The sequence below is a fragment of the Ailuropoda melanoleuca genome, chromosome 2 (assembly GCF_002007445.2).
Source record: "Ailuropoda melanoleuca isolate Jingjing chromosome 2, ASM200744v2, whole genome shotgun sequence".
Classification (NCBI taxonomy): Eukaryota; Metazoa; Chordata; class Mammalia; order Carnivora; family Ursidae; genus Ailuropoda; species Ailuropoda melanoleuca.
Genome location: NC_048219.1, coordinates 178,638,506 through 178,660,705, shown reverse-complemented (window position 1 = coordinate 178,660,705; position 22,200 = coordinate 178,638,506). Strand labels below are relative to the sequence as shown.

At 50.1% G+C, this 22,200-nt stretch overlaps 1 protein-coding gene across 1 annotated transcript in view; it reads left to right on the top strand.

The window, feature by feature from the left end:
- The window catches only part of MARCHF4 (membrane associated ring-CH-type finger 4), a 107,047-nt gene that overhangs the window by 63,593 nt on the left and 21,254 nt on the right, over positions 1 to 22,200 (top strand). The window contains exon 2 of the mRNA XM_002913678.3: positions 16,956 to 17,111. Within this exon, the coding sequence (XP_002913724.1) occupies positions 16,956 to 17,111 (156 nt within the window). The remainder of the gene's footprint in view (positions 1 to 16,955; positions 17,112 to 22,200) is intronic.

Below are 22,200 nucleotides of genomic sequence, written 5' to 3'. Positions count from 1 at the left end.
AGACTCAAAGCCAGGCTTTCCTTTAGCTTAGCCCCAAGCTCCGTCATCCCTCACACCACCAGGGAGGCACCCCTGTGGGCATCTGCAGGCCCTTGAGGCACTAGCTTTGCCACCTGTCACCTCACCCCCAGTCAGGTGGCCCAGCCATGTTTTCTAGTCCCTTGGATGGAGAAAGAACAAGGTCTGCCTCCACTGATGTTGTCAATCTCTTACTGATGCAGGAAATGTGAGAAAGACCGTCCTTTGAAGGGGTGATCTGATTTGCACCACCAATTACTTCTTTCAATGGCTGTCCTGCTAATTTCCCCAACATCGACGGTCCAACTGGGAGAAGTTAGGCACAGGAGCTTGTGCACCCAGCTGTGATCTAGGGACCAGGTTTGGAGGAGGAAAGGGCTCTTTTCAATCATGGGGAGCCTCTTCTGTCTTCTAAGGGCAGGAATTAATGTGACCTTCCTCGGGCTCTTTTTCCCAAAGGTCCAGGACTTCCGTCTGCTGTTTTTAGGAGATGAAGTTCTCACCACTTCAAGGAGGATGCTGTGTATTGGCTGTGTCTTTTATTCTGGCTATTTTCATTTCTGTGTTCTGAGCTTAAACCAGAAAGACGTCTTGTTCCCCAGTAAGGAGATGGGAGGTATGAATAGGAGAGGCACAGTGAGAACGGAAACGGAATTGAGGTTTTGGGTTTGGTTTTAGAAGCTTGTCTTCATATCTCTATAAATCATAAAATTCCATTTTTAATGGTCTCCTTCCATGTATCTCTCTTACCCTAACTGAATTTTTGATAAACTTTTAATAAAAATTGATAATAAAAATCAAAATACACAATGGAGATAAAACTGTTCAGTAGTTATAAATGATGTTTAATTGCTTCAAGTTTTAAAGATGAATGAAGTAGTTTCCTTGAAAATTCTGAATCTTTATCAAGCTCTCATCTCACAAAATGGTTTTCTGGAAACAGTGATTTTGCTTGTATGTTTTTTGGGTTTCTGCTTTACTTCTCGCCTGCAGGTTCATTGTAGCCCTAGGTCAGCAGCGCACGGTGGGTCAATGACCCGCTCCACCACCCTCCCCTTCACTAGCAGTAATCACGAAAACACATTTATTGAGTCTCTGCATTATTTTAAATGCCTTACATCTTACTAGACTTTCCAGCCGTCCTAGTAGATAAGTACTGCTATTGCCCTCATTTTATTGATAAGAAAACGAATCTACGAGGTTAAATAACCCGCCCAAGAGTCTCTGAAAACCACAACACCCATCACTGTATGTTTATGCTAACAAGTTTACATTGTCTCGTTTTCACAGACACATCCGCTGACCTACACGTCATCCCATCATCCCACGTTCTGTGTGTGTTCCAGGAAACGCCATGGCAGAAAATACACACATTGCCACGAGGACATGTTTCCCCAGACATTATCGCATTCATTTATTTGAGTGAAAAAATGTGAACATGGCTCAGAAACAACAGCATAGGAATGCCGTGCCATTGGTCCAAATGGACACATGCGCACACATGCACACACACATACACACACACACTGGAGGACTGAGCTTATATTTGGAGAGTTCTCTCGGGTAGAGGGTACTGGTTTTCTTGGCCATGCAAGTGACAGTATGTAGTGCTTTTCTTACGAAAGTCAGTGGGTGGCCACAGGGATGAACAGGTTTCCAGGCCAGATACTCGTATGCTGCCCACACCAAGTATAGTGTGTGAGGGAGTCCTTGACCTTGGAGGGAGTCCAGCCCTGGAACCTGACCAGTGGTGTTGCCGCTGGGATGAGTCCTGAACGTGGCCGGTCTTTGCTACCATGCATCTCTTTAGGGCTTTTCCCCCGATGTTCTCTCACCTGCTTCAGGGGAGAGGACCAACTCTTCCATGCACCACCTGCCATGATGCTTTCACAGCCAATTAAAATTCTATTCCATTCCCAGCAAGGGAGCTGGCAGCCTTGGGTCTCCCCAGCAGGATGGACTGGCTGCAATTAATGTCTCTTCTGGAGCCTGATTAGCTAAGGAGAGGCCAGGATACTTACCCTACCCCCAAGGCCACCTATAAATTAGGAAATGGAGGTTCCCCATCTTGTTGCCTCTATTCCAAGTCATCAGTTAATGAAAATGTGTTAACCCTTTCTTTTTTCACTTTTGATATTGGAGCCGGGTCAGAAAGCCAAGAGGTCATCTGACAACTGGGCAGTCCCAGGAACACAGGAAGCAGAGACCCCCAAACCCCTTACTATCCAAATTCTAGATGATTGGAATGAATTGAGGGCCTCCATACTGTGTTAGCCACAGGCCGGGAGCTGGAGATTCAACAGAAGACACAGGCATAATGTTTAGCGTTATTATGTTGAAGCTTTGAATGTAGAAGGTAATGCATAGAAATAATGCATTTAAGGGAAAAAAGAGAAAGTCTAAATGACGGAAAAGGAGAAGGAAATTAACACATATGGAATGTTTATCATGTGCCAGACATTGTACATACATTATAGCAAGGAATCCTACAAAAGCTCTGCATTTTTATAGATGATGGAAGTAAGCCTCAGAGAGGTTAAGGAAATTGTCCAAGGTCATAGAGCTAATATGATAGATTGATTCTACTAATGGCCTTAGATCTTTACGCTTCCCTTTAGTCATTTCCTTTTGGTAATGCCTGCTCACGCTGAGTCTGGAGCAGGCCACATGACTTGGCCAATGAGACCTTACAAACTTAATGTAAACAAAGGCTTGAAAAGTGTTTGCACATCTGGGCCGACCCTCTCTTGCTGGCAGAAAGTCTTCCGGCATTATGTGAACAAGCCCAGGCAGTCCTACTGGATGAGAAGAGACACGGGAGCAGAGGGGCGCCTGTCCTAGGTCAGCCAGCCTCTAGACAGCTCGCACATGCAGGAGCAAGCCCAACCAAGCTCACCCAAACCAGATCAGCAGAACTACTCAGCCAACTTGTAGACTTGGGACAAATAATAAATGGTTGTTATTTTATACCACGAATTTTGGGGTGCATATGCAGGAGTATAGTTCGCAGCTGAAACTAACCGACACACCTAGTAAATGGCAGAGCCAGAAGCTGTTTGATCTTAAAGCCTGTGCATTGTCCATTCATTGTGAAAAGACAGAAAAAGGCTGAAACTGTGGCAGGGAAAATAAGGCCAGATGACACCTTTAACAGTAAAGTTACCCAGTCACACAAGGGTATGGCTACATCCAGTGAGTGTACGTACTCATACCTAGCTCTCTTAGAGGGCAATTATGCGGGTGACGGGTCTTAACTGCGGGACCCATTAGCCCCAGGTGTCTTAGTCTTGTAGCCTGCCATCGCAGAAACTGAGCTATACTGGGACTCTTGGCAAGAATACTCGGAGTCATCCTTGTCATCATCCATCAGTTCCCTGGAGATGGAAGAGTGCCCCCCACCCCAGCACCCAGGCTAAGTTTCTGCAGCCTCCAACATGCCAGGTGCCCACTGGTTCTCCTTTATGGTTGAGATTCTCCTCCAAGATTGCCTCAGTTATCTTGCTGCAAATTTTGGACCTCACTCTGCCCCAGTTCGGAAGTCACCTCCTTCTAGTCCTCCATACTGGGAAGAAAGGTAGAAAGGAATAGACCACCTGCATTTTCTGAGCCTTTTTTCTCAGGGTCATAGCCATGGTACTACTGACTGTCGTCCATGAGCATGTGGAGAAAGGACAAGACCTTGAATGTGAGGTAGTAATGGGAGGTACTGACACGCTGTAATGACATGGATGGAAAATGGGTCATCTTGAGGAAGACCAGTTTGGTAACACGTACCAACAGCCTTAAAAATGCCCACGCCCTTGGAATTAGTAATTCCATTCCAGGACTGTCTTTTTTTTTTTTTTTTAAAGACTTTTTTATTTATCTGAGAGAGAAAGAAAGAGCACGAATGGGGGGAGGGACAGAGGGAGAGAATCTCAGGCAGACTCCCCACCCAGTGTGGAGCCGACATGGGGCTCAATCTCACAACCCCAAGATCAAAACCCAAGCTGAAATCAAGAGCTGGATGCTTAACCAACTGAGCCACCTAGGCTCCCCTCCAGGGTATGAACCATGAAATCATGCATCACGATGAGAAATTTTTGATGACATAGTGTGAATAGAAAGATACAAGTTAAGATAGGCTGTATATTACATTCCTAATTTGGGGGAAACTATGTGTATGTGGGGGGCATAGTCATGAGGAAAATTTTGATATATAATAAATCTCTACATATGTTTATAGGACCTTTTCTCTCCCAGCTTCTGGACATGAGGATCCTTGGCTGTCTGGGAAATAGCAGGAAAACTTGCCTTAAAAACTTAAGCAACTGGTGAAGGTCTAGAAAAAAGTGGCTGAAATGATGGCTGACATGAGAATGGGAGCTAAAAATAGGACTTTTCACTGACGGACGACTGCTGAGGGGAAGATGAATACAGTTTTAAACAATCACAAAGCCAAGGGGAGGAGCATTATGCATTTGGACCACCAAATCCCAGAACATGACTGAAATCCCAGAAAAGTCTTGATTGTTTGCCTAACCACCTTGTCATCTGAACAGGGCTAAAGAGAATTAAAAGGAAGTGATATTTTACATACCAGCCAACAATTAAATGAAATGCAGGCCAAAAAACCATGGCAAAAGCTGAGAATCTAGATGGGTTTCAGGAAGCATGTTCTAGTGCGTGTGTGGCATGGGCGGGCGCCATCTTGGGGTCTCAGCACCAAGGCCCAGAGCCGGTGCTCAACCAAGGCCACTGAACAGTTCCTAAATGAAGGAGACTATGGGCTATAGCCTCAGTCTTTTGAAGGGAAACACTGCTGGTGCATAAATATCCCCCCAATCCTTGAGTGTAGAAGCCTGGGCTGTTCTATGAACTTTGGGCTTGTCTGCACTGGTTTTCTTTTCCCTTTCCTTTCCTTTTCTTTTCCTTTCCTTTCTTTCCTTCTTTCCTTCCTTCCTTCCTGATTTTATTTGAGACAGAGAGAGAGAGAGCATGGCGGAGGGGCAGAGAGAGAGAGGGAGAAGCAGACTCCCAGCTGAGCAGGGAGTGGGACCCCAGGACCCTGGGATCATGACCTGAGCTGAAGGCAGACACTTAACAGGCTGAGCCCCCCAGGCACCCCTGCACTGGTTTCCATATATGGATCTCAAAGGGTACTGGGTAAGCATGGGAGGCTCTGGGGCCCCCTTTCCTGGCATTATCTCTGTACAGGAGGGGCACCTCACCTGTCAGGGTTTGGGACAGGTCCTTTGCCCAGAGGCTGGGGGATAAAGCTCAGGGCCTTTGAAGACCACCCCCTTCCCAGCCCCAGAAGTAAGGAATATAGAATTCTTTCAAACAAAAAGTAAAATTGCCAAGATGACAGAAGCTACAACCACTTGGAGCAGCCTAGCAGAAGCTTGGAGTCAACAGACCGGAGTCTATTCACACGCCATAGTAATTCAAATTCTACTTAGCGTGCTTATTCCTGACAGGGGAGCGGAGCCAAGACTTCAGGAATAGTATGCTTCCTTGTGAGGTGTGAAGAGAACGGGGCTGAGCTTTCAGCAGACTCCGGAATGGGGACCGCCCCGTGCGAGCCTCAGTCCGGCAGGCCTGGCAGCTCTGAACCCCCAATGGGAGGGTGCCCCGCTGCACCACGGCCCTCCCTGGGCTCCGGGCTTTTCAGTCTGAACGGAGGGTGATCTGAACGAAGCTTGTCGCAAAGAGAAAGTCCCATACAGAGAAAGAACTGAAAATCGCTTCGGTGTTTACTCTTGACAAAGCAGGCAGAGGAAATTAGAGGGCAAAACTCTTTTTTCCTTCTCTTACTTCCCTTCTCTCGCTAAGCTCTTTGAGACCCAGATCATTCTAGCCTCTCTGCCCTGCTTTCACTTCCCCTCATTCCTGTGCTTCCAAAGGCAGCACAAAGCCCTCGGTTGGCCCTGTGAACAGATGTTCACAGCCTTGCCGGAAAGGGGGCAGAGAGGAGAGATGGCTGGAAACACTCCGACTTAATCCCTTGTCCTTTACCCCATCACAGGAGGAAGGAGCACAGGCATGTGAGGGAGAAGGCACGGGGAGGGCTCCTAAGAGACGCTGAGGCCGGCAGGTGGATGTGAGCGGGGGTATCCGTTTTGTCCTCCCCCCAGCCCCGAAATAGCAGGGCAGTTAGCAGCACCTGGAGGCTCCTGGCCTTCATCACACTGTTACTACCTTACGCTCGTTAGCCGGCCTCCCCGGCAGCCTAAGTACTCACCGGTTTCAGACTGATGAGCTTCATTTACAAGGTGCCAGAGTGAGGTGCTTGGTAAGGTAGCAAACGGCCCAGAGCCCTCGTCCGCAGTGCGAGACCGCAGCACCCTCCGTCTGCCTCCTTTTGTTAGGATGTGGACGCTCCATGAGGCTTGGTGGGTAGGCGAGCGACAGTAAGTAGTGACCTATAGTGGGCACCCACTATGTGTCAGGCAGGGCTCTAAATACCTCTCGTGCATTATTTCGCTGAATCTTCAGGAGACCCTAGGGAGGCAGGAAGTGTCTTTGGTCCCGCCTTACCTCTGAGCAGACTGGCCGCGGTCACACAGGTGATAAATTGTAGAGCCAGGATTCAGAGCAGCCAGCCTGCGCCCGCTGGCCGCGGTAGCCGCGCTATGCAGCCTCGTGCACCGCAAGCGCCTGGGAAAACGCCGGGCCCCCGGCGCATGCTCAGTGAGCGCGAACGACTAAGGCAGCCGTCGCAGCCGCAGTGTTCATCAAAGCGGAGAGTTGCCGATGACAGGACTGGGGCTCAGCGTGGGCAAGTAGCTTGCACAATGGCCTTCACCCACTGAGGGGAAGAACCAGGATTTGAACTCAGAAGTGCAAGCTGGCATATGGGGCTTAGCACACAGTCAGTGTTCAACATGTGTTAGCTATTGGTATTTGTTTTTATCTTTGTATCCATCAGAGTCTTAGAGTGATGCGGAAGACAGAAGGCTTGCTAAGAAAGATCTGGTCCAGGGCTTTGCAAAATGAGGCTTAGCCAACCTTGCTTCAAGACCGGAAGAGTGGGTCCCATGGAATCAGAATGCCTGGAGCAAAGCCTGGCTATCCTCATAACCAGCTTCCAGGTGGTCCTTAGGTATGCTGAGTTCTGAGAACCAAGGACTCAGGGCCTGGAGGGCTTATAGCCAAGGTCACTAGCCAGAGGGTGGCAGAGCTGGGGTTGGCACCCAGGAGAGCCCCAGCTTTTTTGCTTTGTAGGAGCCAGCCATACAGAAAGTTCTAAGAGCCTAGGGTTGTGATTCAAAACATCCACGAAGCACAACCCATCCTCCTCGTTCATTTGCACTTGTCACATCTGCTGCATCCCCTCAACACAGAGTGATATGTTAATTACTGTGACGGAAAATTAATTTTTGTAGAATTTCACCACAACCCCTCCCAATAATACAAAGGTTTTGTGCAACTGGAGCTGGGCATCCCTCTGCCAGCGTGTGGGGAGTAAGGAGGGCTGACGCCAGGGGGTAATTGAGTACTTGCCCTTTAACTTGCCATTGACTTGTGCCCTTGGCTTGGCCTGACTTGTGGGAAAGAAAGAGGACACGGTGACCTGGAATTTCTGCACTTCCAACCTGGCGGCCTGGAACCCTGGACACGGGCCCAGATGGCTGCCATATGCAAATAGCCCCATTCTGGCCAGCTGAGGTTTATCGAAATTACATTTTCCTGTTGAGTCAGGCAGAGGACTGAGGGCACAGGAGCCTTTAATTTTAGCTCTTTGGTAACGATGGTGATGGCTGGGATGAGTTACACAGAAAGACAAACGGACAGCATCTTGCACATTTAGGTCATTAGAAATACAGATATGGCTATGAATATACGCATAAGACATGACCGTCTTTCTTTCTGACGGCCCCGGGCAGTGTGGTTTGTTTATCACGCAGCCCGTGCTTGGCTTTATGGAATTGGATGTTATTTAAATTCAATTATTGTGAGGTTAAGTTCTTCTTTCTAGTACCAGTTGAGTAAATTTAGAGGCAGTTAGAGGAAACAGGTACATTTGTCTTATACCAGTTAAATTATAAGGGGAAAAACATTGCAGGAATAAAATAATTATCATTATTTTATTTATTATCATTATTTTATTATTTATCATTATTTATTTTTAAATAATTTCATTATTTAATGAAAAACCATGGTTTGGAGGGTTGGGTTTAGGTCTGTGTGTTTGTTTTCCTTGTCTCTGTATTCTTTTTTTTTGAACTGATGAACAGGAAGCGTGGAGATTTCTTCATGAAGAGGGAGGCAGATTATATGTGTGTGTGTGTGTGTGTGTGTGTGTGTGTGTGTGTGTGAAAGTAAGCTGCTGGTATGAGAGCAGAACTAGAAATAATTATGTGGTTAATTGGATTTAGTGTAGATAACTATAGCTCATTAAGGTCTTAAATCTTTTTTTTTTCTACTTAGAGTTCTTTCTTTTTAAAATCAAATTATCTTGCCACAATCCCTGATTTCCTTGTGCAAGTGTTGACACACCGTTAGCTTCCAGAAACCACGGTTTGGCCCTGGTGCCACCAAGAGCAGAAGTGAGAAGCTGGCCCGGCCTGGCTGGGAAGGGGGCATGCTAAGTGCTCTGGATGGGGTACAGCGTGAAAAGACTGGCCTGACAGGCAGAAAACAGAGAGCTGCCCATACAGTCCGACAAAATACACAGAGAATTCAAAGTTGCCCGTCCGTGTATAGTAGTGGATTCTGGGGCCGTGGGGATCTCTGAAATCATCTTCGCATCAGCCTGCCTCTGTAGATAAGGACGACACTGGCTTTATCATTGTCCAGGGCAGAGGGGTCACACCCGCTCCCGTTTATCCTTCTACCGCAACCTTTGCTGGTAAGGAGGTCTTCATGGTAGGTCATTTCTCTTGATCCTAATACTGGGATACATTGGCCTCCTGCAGGAAGAAGATGCCTGGAAACTTCTAGCTTTTCCTTCAAGGCACTGGCCCCATCTGTGCTCCTGTTGTGTCTCCTTTCTCCCCAGCCCTCGCCCGCCAATCCAGATCCCAGCTACATAAATCGTTGGCCAGTACCACGGGCCAGTTCGGTTGCATCTGTAAAGTTGGAAGGCTGTGCTATTGACGAGTCTCGCTGTGAGGTGACCCCCAGAGATGTGAAGTGCAGGGAGTGGTACAAAACAGTTCTTTACTTTCCCTGTCAAGTCGACTACCCATCCTCACACTACCCAGAATGGGCTTTAGAGAGTCCCTACTTTTTTTGGTATCCCTCCCTTTTCCTACCCACACTCCCTCCTCATTCTTCACCACAATCCCAACGAATTCTTTCTACTCTTATGCCCATTCTTCCCCACCCAAGGACACATGGCTTCTGGGTCTACCCTGGAGGGGAAATTCTAATTTTAGGACTTTAGGTCCTCTGTGTCTTCACAGTGGAGCCTCTATAAGGCGACTGTAACTTTCCTTACTAATCTAGACTGCTTCTCGGAGAAAACGTTTATGTATCACTTTGCTTACAAAAGTCTCTCTCTCTTAATTTTCACTGAACCAATGTCAGATGGGAGGATCTACCAAGGGTTGGAGTGCGAGGAGGAAGTGAGGGGGAAGTTAGCCTGTCCTCCCCCACTCTCACATCAGTTACTACCCAATGAACACTGCCTGGAGTTGGCTTCTGAGGAGAGGGGCAAAGGGGAAAAGGGTTCCTGCCTTTGTGTTTGTGTGTTCATGGGGGAGCCGGCAAGGTCAGCTCTCTGATGAACAGACTGCTGGGGCAGGAGAAGAGGAGACGAGCAGGTGACGCGGACGCTGGCGCTGGCAGAGATGCTGTGGGTCTAGCCTGATGGACAGAACTGGTTTCAGAGCTTTCCTCGCCTTTCTCTTGGGCAAGGAGCAGCGTCTTTGAGTGGGTTTCTGTGTCTGTAAAACAGAAGTAATTATTAGCCTCATTTGGTTACCGAGGTAGTAGGTGGTAGAATGTCAATGAAAGCATTTTGTTAGAATTGTGAAATGTTTATAACATTAGCATTATAAATAGGAGAAGGTTACATAAAGGGTGAAGAGAGAAGGAAGGAAACTGATCAGTGTTTGAAGTAGATGAGAAGGTGGGCTTAGAGAGAGGGAGCTCTGCTATAACCCCTCGTACAACCCCTTACACGCGAGCCAGCATTTGCTGAGAGCTTGCCGTGTGCCAGGCACGGTGCTAAACCCATTCGCTTACTACCCTCCTCCCCCAGTCTCATAGATGAGCCCTTTTATCTAATAGAAAGGACCCTCTGTGCTGCCAGCAATCAATCATACCTTATTTCTCTAGTCTCATCACTCTTCAACTCCGCCAGATGACTATTTTATACCCATTCTCAGACCTTCAATACCGCCTCCCCCCTTCACTCTCAGCCCATGACTTTGCGTCACATTTTATGTAGACAACGAAGAAATCAAGGAAAACTCACCAGATCCATGGTTAATGCTCAGTTCTCATCCAACTTGACCCATCTGCAGCATTTGACAAGGGCTGGTGGCTCCCTTTTTTTGAAATACTTTGTCTTCTTGTTTGGCTGTTGGAACACACGTGTGCCACACATCGTGACATCTGTGAATGGAGAAACCACTGGAGTGTTCCTTTCTCATCCCATTGACCCTCGCTCTCAGCCTCTTCTCCTGCTGCTTTCCTGTCTCCCAAGCTCCGGCATGGCGACGTCCCCAGGGAGCAGCCCTGGTATCCCTCCCCTTCCCTACCCACACCTGCTCCTTTGGTGATTTCACGCAGGTGTGTGGCTTTAAACACCATCTGTGTATCAATGACTCTCAAATTTATGTTTCGAGCCTGGACCTCTCCCCTTAACTCCAGACTAGCATCTACTGCAGTCTCGGAAGCCTATGTAACAGCATCTCAAAGTGGACTTGTCCAAAAGTGAGATCCCAGTCTGCCCTCCAAAACCTGCTTTTCCCTCATCTTTCCCGTCTCAAATGAGAGCTGTTCTCTGTCTTCCTCAAGGCTCAGGTCAAAATCATGTCATCCTTGTTTTCCTTCCTCTCATGCACCCATCTAGTCCATCAGCAAATCCTGTTATCTGTATCTTCAAAATATATCTAGAAAGGAACTACTTCTCAGAACTCCCACTGCTTCCATACGGGTCCAAAACACCATCATCACCCATCCGGATGCCGGCAACAGCTTCCTGTCTTTCTACTTGGCCCTTCTGTCTAGTCTGTTTTCAAGACAGCAGCCAAAGTGATCCTGTCAAACATGGTCAGATTGCACCACTCTCCTGTCCTCAAAACTCTCACAACTTCCCATCTCATTCACAGTAAGGACCAAGTCCTTAAAATGGGCCACAAGCCTCTCCTGATTTGTCCTCGTTCTTCATCCTCATTATATCTCTGACCTCATCTCCTACTCCCTTTCCCTCCCTCACTCTACCCCAGACACACCAGCCTCTTTCGTGTCCCTACAACATGCCAGGCATGCTTGTGCCGCAGGACCTTTGCACTGAAATGTTCAGCCCCCAGATATGTGCATGGCTTGTTCCCTGACCTTCCTCAAGTCTTTGCACAAACATCCCCATTTGGTGAAGCCTTTCATAATCACCCTATTAAAGTTTCAACCTGCTCCTTTCCTGGTATTCTGTTTTCCTTTCCCCTGCTCATTTTTCTCTGTAGCACGTGATATCATCTTAAGTACTTATCATTTATTTGTTTATATTTTTTATGGTCTGTCTGTCTCTACTAGAGAATTTTGGCCAGTTCCATTCACTGCTGCATCCTTGTCACGTAGAACTGAACCTGGAACATACTAGACAAATGCTTGATGAATAAAGGAATGACTGAATGAGGCTCAGAGAGGTTAAGCAACTTTCCCAGGGTCACACAGATTGTAAGAGCCTGGATATACCCGAGACTTCCTAAGATTAGAGTCCAAGCTCTTTACCACTACATTACTGTCAATAAAGTAAGATACCCCCAAACTGCACCCCAAGGCTAGGGTTCCTATTGTCTCCTTTGTTCTGATCTTCCAGAGCTGCAAACCGCAGCAGGGCTGGAGTCTTTGTGTTTCTAGACTGTACTTGTTTCTTTCTACTCAGTGGCAGGGATGCCCGGTGCCCGTGTGGGTGGAAGGGGAAATCTTGGCTTACCTGCCACTGCCATGGCAACCAGGTAACCTAAGGACTCCAGAAGCAAGTCCTTTCAGATTGAGATGGGGAAGAATCGAAGCACGCTGGAAATAAACAGAAAGAAATCTGTGAATGGAGAAACCACTGGAGTCTTGCACCTGCAGCTTGCTGTGTCGTTGGCAGTGAGGAGAATCCATCCTGTTCTCTTCCCCACCCATCCGCTCAACCACAGCCAAGGGCTGTGGATCAACCTGTCCTGCCTCCTGCTTCTAGCACAACCCCACTTAACCCCTCCAAGAGGCCTGTGCTCTTCTGTTCAGCATCCCCAGGGCAGGAGAGCCCCCCCCCACCCCAACCGGTGCTCTCTGCGTCCCCCTCGTAACACAGAGGACAGTCCTGGGCCACAAGTCGGCAGATCTGTGTTCTGACCCCTTGTCCACTTTACAGGGGCAGACTCACCTCTCTCAGGGGCTCAGTTGACCTTTTACCCAAGGCACGGCTCCTTCTTATTTGCCAGTAGCGAATAAAATGGAGCTGTAGTAGGAAAAAAAACCTATGAAATTAAAGTCCTCGTGGAAATGTGAGTTAGAATTGCGATCCTTGCCCAAGGGGGTTTACTTGTGCCGGGCACTGTCTCCAGCACTCCTGTGGGCATGATGTCACTCAATCCTCGCAGCCACCCGTGGAAGGCAAGAGTTGACTGCAATGGAAAGATAAAGAAGTCTCAGAGAGGTTGAGGGACTTGCCCAAGTTTGCACAGCTGGTGAGCGTGAAGAGGCATTCAGACCTAAGGAGTCCATCTCCCAAAACCATGCGCTTCATCCCTTCCCCATACCACGCCCCTTGGGGACCCGGGGATTCAAGAAGACCTGAGTTTTCTTGCCTTAGCCGTTCCCTGGGCCCCAGAGCTCTGAGCAGATCACTGAGAAGTGTCTGTGCCTTTTGCATTTAATGAGCCCCTTTGATCTGTGGCGTTTGCTGAGCTCTGTGGACAAGATGGTAATAATAAAAAATATACAAATAAAAATAAATAAATAAAATAAAAATTACAAAATACAAAAAAAAAAAAAGAAAAGAAAAGATGGTAATAATCGCCCCAGCCCAAGGGCTGGAGCCTCAGGACTGGGCAGGGGGGCTCATGCTCTGCCAGACCTGGTGCCCCTCCAGTCAGCAAATGTGCCCTATTGTGCACCTGTGATGTCCGGGCTCTAGGGGACCCACAGGAGCAGCCCAAATCCTGGAAGACACAGGGTACAAAGGCCAAACTCTGAGTGGCAGTGCCGGGAGAAGAAACAGGTGGGCATCTGGCCGGCATGAGAGACTGGGCGGAGGGGCTGAGGGGTGGAGGACACAGGCAGAGGCGTGGAGGGAGAGCAGGGACAGAGTGCCCAGGAGGGATGAACAGTGGGATGGTGAGAGCTTGGCGTCTGGTGTCGGAAAGACCAGGCTTCCCATTCCGGCCATGCCACCGGCCGGCTCAGTGGCTTAGAGGCAGTCACTGAAGCCTTGTCTCCCTCCGCGCGGCGAGGTTTACCACTGCCGGTTCCCTGTGACGACACTTGAGCTTTTAACAGAGCTGACTGCAAAGCTCAACTTCACAGAGTTTACCCAGATCCGTCTGGCAGCTGGCTCATTTCCACTTCTGCTCTTGAAGACGCATAGACCTGACCGGTCAAAGATGGGAAAGTGTCCCCGTTAAGGCCTCCTAGAAGCCTTAAACATAAAGAAGATTATGGCCCTTCTCCCAAATGTACATAAAAATATACCAGATCATAAAATACAAAACTTATGTAAATGCCAAGGTTAAAATACCATCTTTCCAGATTTACTATTTTTTTTTTGCAAAAATCCTGGATTGCTTCCTTTATCAGAGTTAAACTTTTCCAACAGTTTTGGTGTCCTTGCTTTCTAATCCTTGTAGCACCCAAAGCGAGTTCCTTTTCTGCCTTTTGGGTTGTCCGGTTCCAGGCGGAGGGAGGATGGGGGACGAGGAGCCCCTGGGAAGCTGGCACACATCTGGGCTCTGGGGCGCACAACCAGGCACTGGGACCAAGCCCGGTCATGCCCTCCCCTTCCCCACATAAGTATGTGGAGGTGCGGGGTCCCCTACATCCAGAGCCACGCTGGGGAGCCCGGGTCTTGTTATCAGTTGGCCCAGCCAACAGCCCTTGCTGCCCTGTTTCCTGGTGGCTGCCTGGAAGCAAGGAGTACAGGCTTCTCTGTCACTTGGTGGCGTTGCCAGGGACCGGAAGCAATGTCTCTTACTTCATTGGCAATTTGACATGGCTGCTTAACAACCCGATTAATCAAACCCGGCTCATCCTGTTAGAATTAATGAGCCTAGGAAATGCTGCCATGAATAATGAGGGATTTGCCCCTCCCCCAGCACCTCTCCCTGCTCACCCCTCCTATTTCTTTCTCCGAGCTACACAGCAACTACTCTGAGCTACACAGCAACCAAGGGCCCTTTAGACCTGGAAGGCTGTGGCGGGTGCCCAGCAACCCCCGTGGGCATCTCCTGCCTCTTCCACTCGCCCAGGCGCCACAGCTGCCCACCTGGAACCAGAGCTGGCTATGACCGAGGAGAGCAAACCTGCTTGTTCATCAAAAAGATAGGAATGCATTTTGCCATCAACACTGCAAGGAGGGTCTGTGTCAAGCACGCACTGGGTGCTAAGGTTGCAAAGATGGATAAGCTATCATCCCTGTGAGGGGTCACGGTGTGGTACCCCAGAGACCAACGGGGGACGTGCTACCACAGTGGGCATAGGAAGGGCGGGAGCTACAGCAAAGGGGGCCTGTCAACACAGAAGGAGCAGTGCAGGGAACTGGGAAGGGTTATGCGGGGCACTCTGAGCATTTCTGGTACCAAGTTCATTCATGGCATGCATATACTTTGAGTGCTGGGCACTGAGCAAGGTGCTGGGGTCTGGAGGTCCACGACTGGACTTGGTTCCCATTCTCATGGAGTAGGCATCTCCCCTGTTCCTCAGGACAGTGCAGGGAACCTGAGCAGAAACTTGATTAAGTTTTTCATTTACTCAAACACAGATGTTGTTGAGAGCCTTCAGGGAGTAGGGCTAGGCATGGGGGGGATAGGGTCCAAAGGTGAACAACCCCTCATCCCCACCTTCCAGGGCTTCTCTGACAAGCAGACAGGTCTCAGATCCTTATGAGGATGCGCCTAGTGCTGTAACAGGGATACACCCAAGGCACTCAGCACAAGGCGCTCGACCTGGAGAAGTCAGGGGCAACTCCCTGTAGGAGGTGGCATTGGAACCATGGTGAAGATGAGAAGCAGTTTGACAGACAGACCAGGTACAAAAGAATATTCTCGACCTCATCCAGGCCAAGGTGTGGTCTTGGAGTCCCAGGGGTTGAACTGGAAGGGCAAGATGATTCCGTGCGTCTTTGCAGGAAACAGCTGGTTCTACAGCCTACGGCAAAGAACATGATTAAATGTGCTTTAGAGGTCAGGTGCTTCTGTGCTTGCTTAGCCAAAATTAGGAGCAAGATGTGGTTTCCTGAATGATGGACTCTCCAACTTAGCAGGGACACGGTTTAAGTGGCCAAATTGCAAACACCAGTGTGGGGCTCAGGACCATCTTCTGGGTCCTTTGACAGGACAGAGCTGGAAGGGCTGAATCTACAATACATGAGTTGGGGGTGGGAAGTGAAGGCATAGGGAGTAAGGAGAAAGGGAGCCCTGGAGTAGGTCGGAAGGGAGCCCAGGCTGGGGGAGGGGGTGGGCCCAACTGCTTACAGTCTCTAGGAAAGTAAATGAGGAATTTGAGTCGGTGGGGTTAGCAAGCAGAAACCATGGGCTCTGAGCTGGGAGGGGGAAAGGCAACACAGAGGGGGAGGGAGGGAAAAGGGAGGGGAGAAAGGAAAGGGGTTGTGGAGGCTCCCAGAGGCACTTCGGGGCCACCATGTCAGGCCTGGCAGGAAGCCAGTGCCCACTATCTTCAGTCACCATCATCGATATGTGGTCACAGGGTGTTCTGGTGGCTGAGCCCATCTCTGTGGTCCACTCACAAGGGGCTTCAAATACTACTGCTATCTCACTGGGCCAGTTCCTCAGCCTCCCTGCTTCCAGACCTGCCCCAGACGAGGCTTTGCGGCCCCTCCCAGCCAGGCCCCAAGGACACTCCTGGAGGGATACACATCCCACTGTTTAGATCCCTGAGATTCAGGCCTGCCCCCACCTGCCAAGCTTTTGTCACTCAGGGACCCAGGGCAGAAGACTTCACAGAGGGACCTGGGTCTCCATGTGCTGACCTGCAGGGGAATACGAAGCCTCCGGACCACAGCTCCAAACCCGGGCAAAATTACCCTCACAATATATTTAGAAGACCTGCCTTTGTTGTTGACATTTCACTATTGGGAGACTCACATAAAAATTGCCACCCAGATTCCCACATCTAGGGGGATGGAGCTGCTGGTGGCTGTCCCTTTAACTTGGGGTCTGGGCTTTACATTGGCCTCAGTCCCTACTAGCTGCCTTGTGTCTCTTGGATGGTCTGTCTGGGTCTGAGGGCATCCAAGTTTGAGACCCCTTCACAGAGAAGTCCGTCAGACTGACAGATGGCTTTGGATGACAGAGGGTTTCCATAAAAATCGATGCACTCATTTCACAGGCATCCTAGGACTTGGGCAGCACCCGATGGTGGCCGAGGCTCCAAAATGTTAGTTGAGTTCTCTGAAGCTGCCTGGCTGTCCTGTTCCCCGTGGATTCTGGTGCTTCCCAGCAAAGCCGGTGACTGGTCTAATGGTGTGGTCTGTCCAGGTGACCCAAACCATCACTCCAGCAGCCACCCATTCACCAGACCCCAGACCAGGAACTCACCACCCTCTGCCTCTCTGCCTGCAGGGGGAGCTGCTGAGCCCGTGCCGCTGCGATGGCTCGGTCAAGTGCACGCACCAGCCCTGCCTCATCAAGTGGATCAGCGAGCGGGGCTGCTGGAGCTGCGAGCTGTGCTACTACAAGTACCACGTCATCGCCATAAGCACAAAAAATCCTCTGCAGGTACGACCAGGGTGGGAGGGTGCTTTCCCCTTAGAGTCCAGGGCAACCTGGAGAAAAGGAACAAGATGGGCTAGGTGGGCATGATCGCAGTGGCATGCAGGCAGACGGGAGGAAGGCTCCTGTGTTTTCTCCTCAGCCTTAGCAAGAAGAAAAAGGGATGGCACAAAGACAGGAAAAATTTAGAAGGAAAGATGTGTGAAGAATTAGATGGTAGACAGGATCAGTGAGCTAAGGGATGGATGGGTGGCTGGATGGATGGGTGGTTGGATGGATGGATGGGTGGATGCATGGATGGATGGATGGGTGGACAGATGGGCGGATGGATGGGCAGAGGGATGGGTGGATGGATGGATGGGTGGGTGGATGGATGGGTGGGTGGATGGGCGAATGGGCGGATGGATGGATGGATGGATGGATGGATGGACAGGCTGATGGAGGGATGGATGGATGGGTGGGTGGATGGGGGTGGATGGATGGGTGGGTGGATGGATGGGTGGTTGGATGGATGGATGGATGGGTGGATGGATGGATGGATGGGTGGATGGATGGATGAATGAAAGCAGAAAGAAAAGAAAGGAGGGAGGAAAAGAAAAGAAAGAGGGACAGACCAGAGGACAGATGAGAGCAGGATGGAAAAAAAGACAGAGGGTGGGAGGTGAGAGAGGAAGACTGAGGGAAAGCTAAGGGAAGGAAAAGAAGAAATAAGGAGGAGGAGACTCAGCAGCCCATCCCAGACTTTTTTTTTTTTTTAAAGATTTTATTTATTTATTTGACAGAGATAGAGACAGCCAGCGAGAGAGGGAGCACAAGCAGGGGGAGTGGGAGAGGAAGAAGCAGGCTCACAGCAGAGGAGCCTGACGTGGGGCTCGATCCCATAACACCAGGATCACGCCCTGAGCCGAAGGCAGACGCTTAACCGCTGTGCCACCCAGGCGCCCCCCATCCCAGACTTTAAGGGGCATTCAGTTCACCTGGAATCTTGTTAATACTGTTAACACGGTGACTCAGGAGTCTGGGGCAGGACCTGAGATTCTGCATTTCTCACAATCTCTGGGTGGTGCTGATGCTGCTGGTCCATGGCCCACACTCCTTGTGACAAGGGACCAGAGCAAAATGCAGAGGAGATGGGAGAGGGAGGCAGTGAGAAACAGAATGGAAGGAAGAAGGAAAAGGAGGGACTGAGAGGGGGCTACCGTCAGGGGCAAGGGCAGCGCGGCCGGGCTGGGGTGGGGCCTGCCACACGGATTCCACGAATTGGGACAGGGCTGCACTCCGACCTCCCCCACCCTCCTGCCCTACCCGCACACATCCCTCACCCCCAGTGCTACTGGCAGGCCCCACCTCGTAAATCCTCCAGACCCAACGGGGGCTCTCCCTGCGAGGCGCACCCACATACAGAGAGTGCTTTGCTTCTGAAAACACCTCCGGACACGCACGGTCCGCCCGCCCGCTGAGCGGCCACATAACCGAGGAGCCCGCGCACCTGCGCCCCACACTGTGGCTTCGCTCCTCCCTTCTCAGGGGGAGGGGGCACAGTGGCTTCTGCCAGCCCAGGAGGGCGGTGGCTTGGTGCGAGAGTGGGGCTGGGGTCTTCGCATGCAGGGACAGCCCGAAGCCTGGAGCTACAGCGTCCAGACATTCTAGTGTAGACACTGTGGAGTTTTACGGGAGGCACTGCCAGGAATGAGTGTGTGTGTGTGTGTGTGCGTGTGTGTGTGTGTGTGTGTGTGTGAGTGCCAGCACAGGCCTGTAGGCCAGCAGGGGCCATCGTTTCTGGAAGGAGGCATTACAACTCCCAGCACCTCAGCCACCCTGATGTCTGTGAAGGGCTGAGAAGGAGACGTGCCTCTCCCTGAGCTGGTCCCATCTTTAGTCATTCATTTCAAATCTCGAAGTGTCTTAAAATCGCGGTGTCGTGACACCGCAGATTCTATGCCCTCTGGGGTGCATTCACTCCCTTCTCAGCTCTTTCAAGACTAGGGAAAGGGTCAGAGTCCAGATCCACAGGCCCACCCCAAAATACCCCCTTGGCTCATAAACAGGCACTGGACCTTGACTCATGAAATGAAAAACCATTTAGGGATAATTTTTTTCCTGGGGGGAAAAAAAAGAAAGGTTATTCTGATCTCTTAAGTATGAGTGAGCATGTAGCAGTATTGACAATACTGATTCATGAATTTAAGTGACTAACATGTCTTTCACTGTGAGTTTCGAGGCACTGGGGACTCCCTCTGATTCTGTTGTTCCTGGAAATGCACGATGTGTGCTCAGTAAATGCCATTGCACTTTTCCGGATAGCACCAGAAGAAGGAAGTAGTTGGGCCTAGTGGCTGTATTGTGTGGTTGTGGTCCAGGTTGTCCCCGCTGTGGGTCCTGGCTTCTCTGGCCGGTGGAGAGTGAGACAGGTGCAGTGGAGCAGCTCGTGCTCCCACAGCCCAGGGGAAGCACCTGCAGCCGGGGTCGAGCAGGCGGGCCCTCCTGCAAGCAAGGGGAGCCGGGGCTGGGGTGCCAGGGCTGCCTCTGCTGTCAGAGCGGGGAGGCTTCTCCCACGTCTCGGGTCCCTCACCTCGCGGTCCAAGCCCCATACAAAGGGGTGAGAAACAGTGCTCACCGCGGCACGTTATCTCAGTGCTACTCTGCCAGGTTCCGTGTCTAGCAGAAGAGCCCTCGAGAGAGGTATCTCGGGGTGGCCTCGGGGCTCCCTGGCTGCTCCGCATCCTCTCGGCTGTACCCAACTGTAGTTACATTAACGAACACTTAGTGCTCCCGGGGGCTAGTCGCTCTCCGTCGTCTTCACATATGTTATCTCACTCCGCACCGGAGACAACCCAGTGCGGAGGGCACCGTTCTTCCGCCCAGTTTACAGATGACACGGTGGCGGCGCAGTCTGCCGCCGGTCACCCTGGCGGGGCGGGCTTGCACACCTCGGTCAGACTCCTCCGACCCTCGGTGCGCAGGCGCGGCTATGCCCAGTGCGCTTAGCGATGTCCCACCTGAAAAAAAAAAAAATAAGGAATGCCCCACCTGGACACGCATCCCTGTATTTTTGCTCAAACATACTGAAGAGTGGAAATTACGGCGCCTGTCCCCCTTGAAGAATTCTTTCATTCAACCCTCCCAGTTCTCTAGGGAGTGGGAAGGGCCAATTTGTCCATTTTTATGAAAGGGCAACTTGACAGTCCTTATGACTTACTGACTTCTACTAGGTGACTGGAGCTCGGCCAGAACGGGGTCCTGACCCCTTCCTTGCCCACAGCCCCTTCCTGGGGTCGAAGGAAACGCCCCGTCCTTGTGCTGCAGTGCAGGGGGGGCGGGGGTCTCACAATACTGAGATCGGAACCTCGTTTGGAATGAAGCCCTTGTGTTGGGGGTAGCAGAGTCTCTGGAGCCCTTCTCCCCTCCCCAGCCTCCCTGTGAGATTTCAGAGCTCTCTTGTTCTCTCTTGCTCTTTGCAGCTCTGGCCCCCACCCCTCCCGCAGAGGCTCACATGGGACAGACAGGAGGAGAGTCTGTCTACAGCACCCACCCTGTTCCCTCCGCATCGTGCTTCAGACTGCAGCCAGGGGTCTGCTGACGTTCTACAGCTCGCTTGGGCGACTAGGGATTAGGGTGGCTTTAGGGATTAAGGGGACCTTTCTGTGTCTCTATATTTGGGGGCGTTGATGTCTGGGGCAGGAGAAAGTGAAGGTCGTTGATGACTCAGTGGTCAAAACCCAAAGCGCAGTCAGGAACCCTCTTCACGGACGGAGAGGCAGGCTCTGGAGAAAGCGCTCGTGCTGCAGTATTTGAGAGGAGTCCGTAAGACCAGGCCATCTTCTGGAAAATTCCCTCGCTTTGTGTAACCCCAGGCTGGGGGAAGTAGTGGAAAATTTAAAGGCCCAATTACCTGTAATGGGATGCTGTCTGTACAATTAAATGTAAAGGCGGATGTCCTACATCTAGAACAGCAAGTGAAATGTATTCCAATGATTATAATTCCTGAGGGGCCGCTGGTCAGTCCTCCTGGAGCCAGACTCAGTGTTTGCCTCCACGCCATTTAGTGCAGAGGAAGGACTCACTATTGGCAGATGGAAAGTTGTCTGATTTTTCTGGGGGTTCAGGCTGAAATGCCTGCTGGGGGTGTTCTCTGCAGGGCTTTACACGAATCCTGACAATCAGAAGGTTGTCCTGCCCTCTGCCTTTCCAAATGGGATCCTGTCACTTCCCTGCTTAAAACCTTTGCATAGCGTCTTGTTTACTCTTAGGACACAGCCAAAATTCTGTGCATATTCTTCAAGGTCTTCTCTTCTTATTTTCCCAGCTGTCTCTCCCCACACTCCCTTTTGCTCTCTCTCTGCTCCACCCTTTCTGGTCTTCTTCCAGGTTTTCATACTCACTATACTTCTTTTTCTGCCACAGGACCTTTGCACATGCTTTCTCCTGTGCCTAGAGCACTCTTCCCTCCTCTCTTTGCCTAATCAACTCCAGCATTGCTTCTTCTGACAAGTCGAATTGTCTATCAAAGGCTCTCATAGTTCTGTGTGCCTCCCTCGCTTATGCCGATAAACTGTAGTTGTAAATAATTATTTGATCATCTGTGTTCCCTAGGCTATAAATTTCATAAGGACAGACATCATATATGTTTTTGCTTACTGCTTTATCTCCAGCACCAAGCAGAATACAGATTCATTGAGTGAGAACATGAATAAATCCCAAACTAAAATCCAACTCCAGAATCATATAGGCCTGTGCTACTGAGGCCAGCCATAGAATCATAGGATTTCAGAGTTGAAACCCACCCACTCCCCAGCCTTCAGTCCATCCATCAATACTGCTGTTAGCATAGTGCTTTTTCTGTTAAAAAATGTAATCTCAGTGCTCATATATAGTCAGTAAATTACACCGTTTTTCTTATCTCTCCCCCACATTCTGTGTCCCCTCCTTGTCTGTTGAATTGGTAATCTCTAGCATTTATATTAAATGACATGCCAGGTGTTGTTGTAGAAAATAAGTAAAAGAAAGGCCTGTGCCCTATTAGTGTGAAAATAAACAGTGTGGCTCTGAAAAGAATATTCTGGGCCTTAGAATCCACCCACTCTGGCTCTGCACT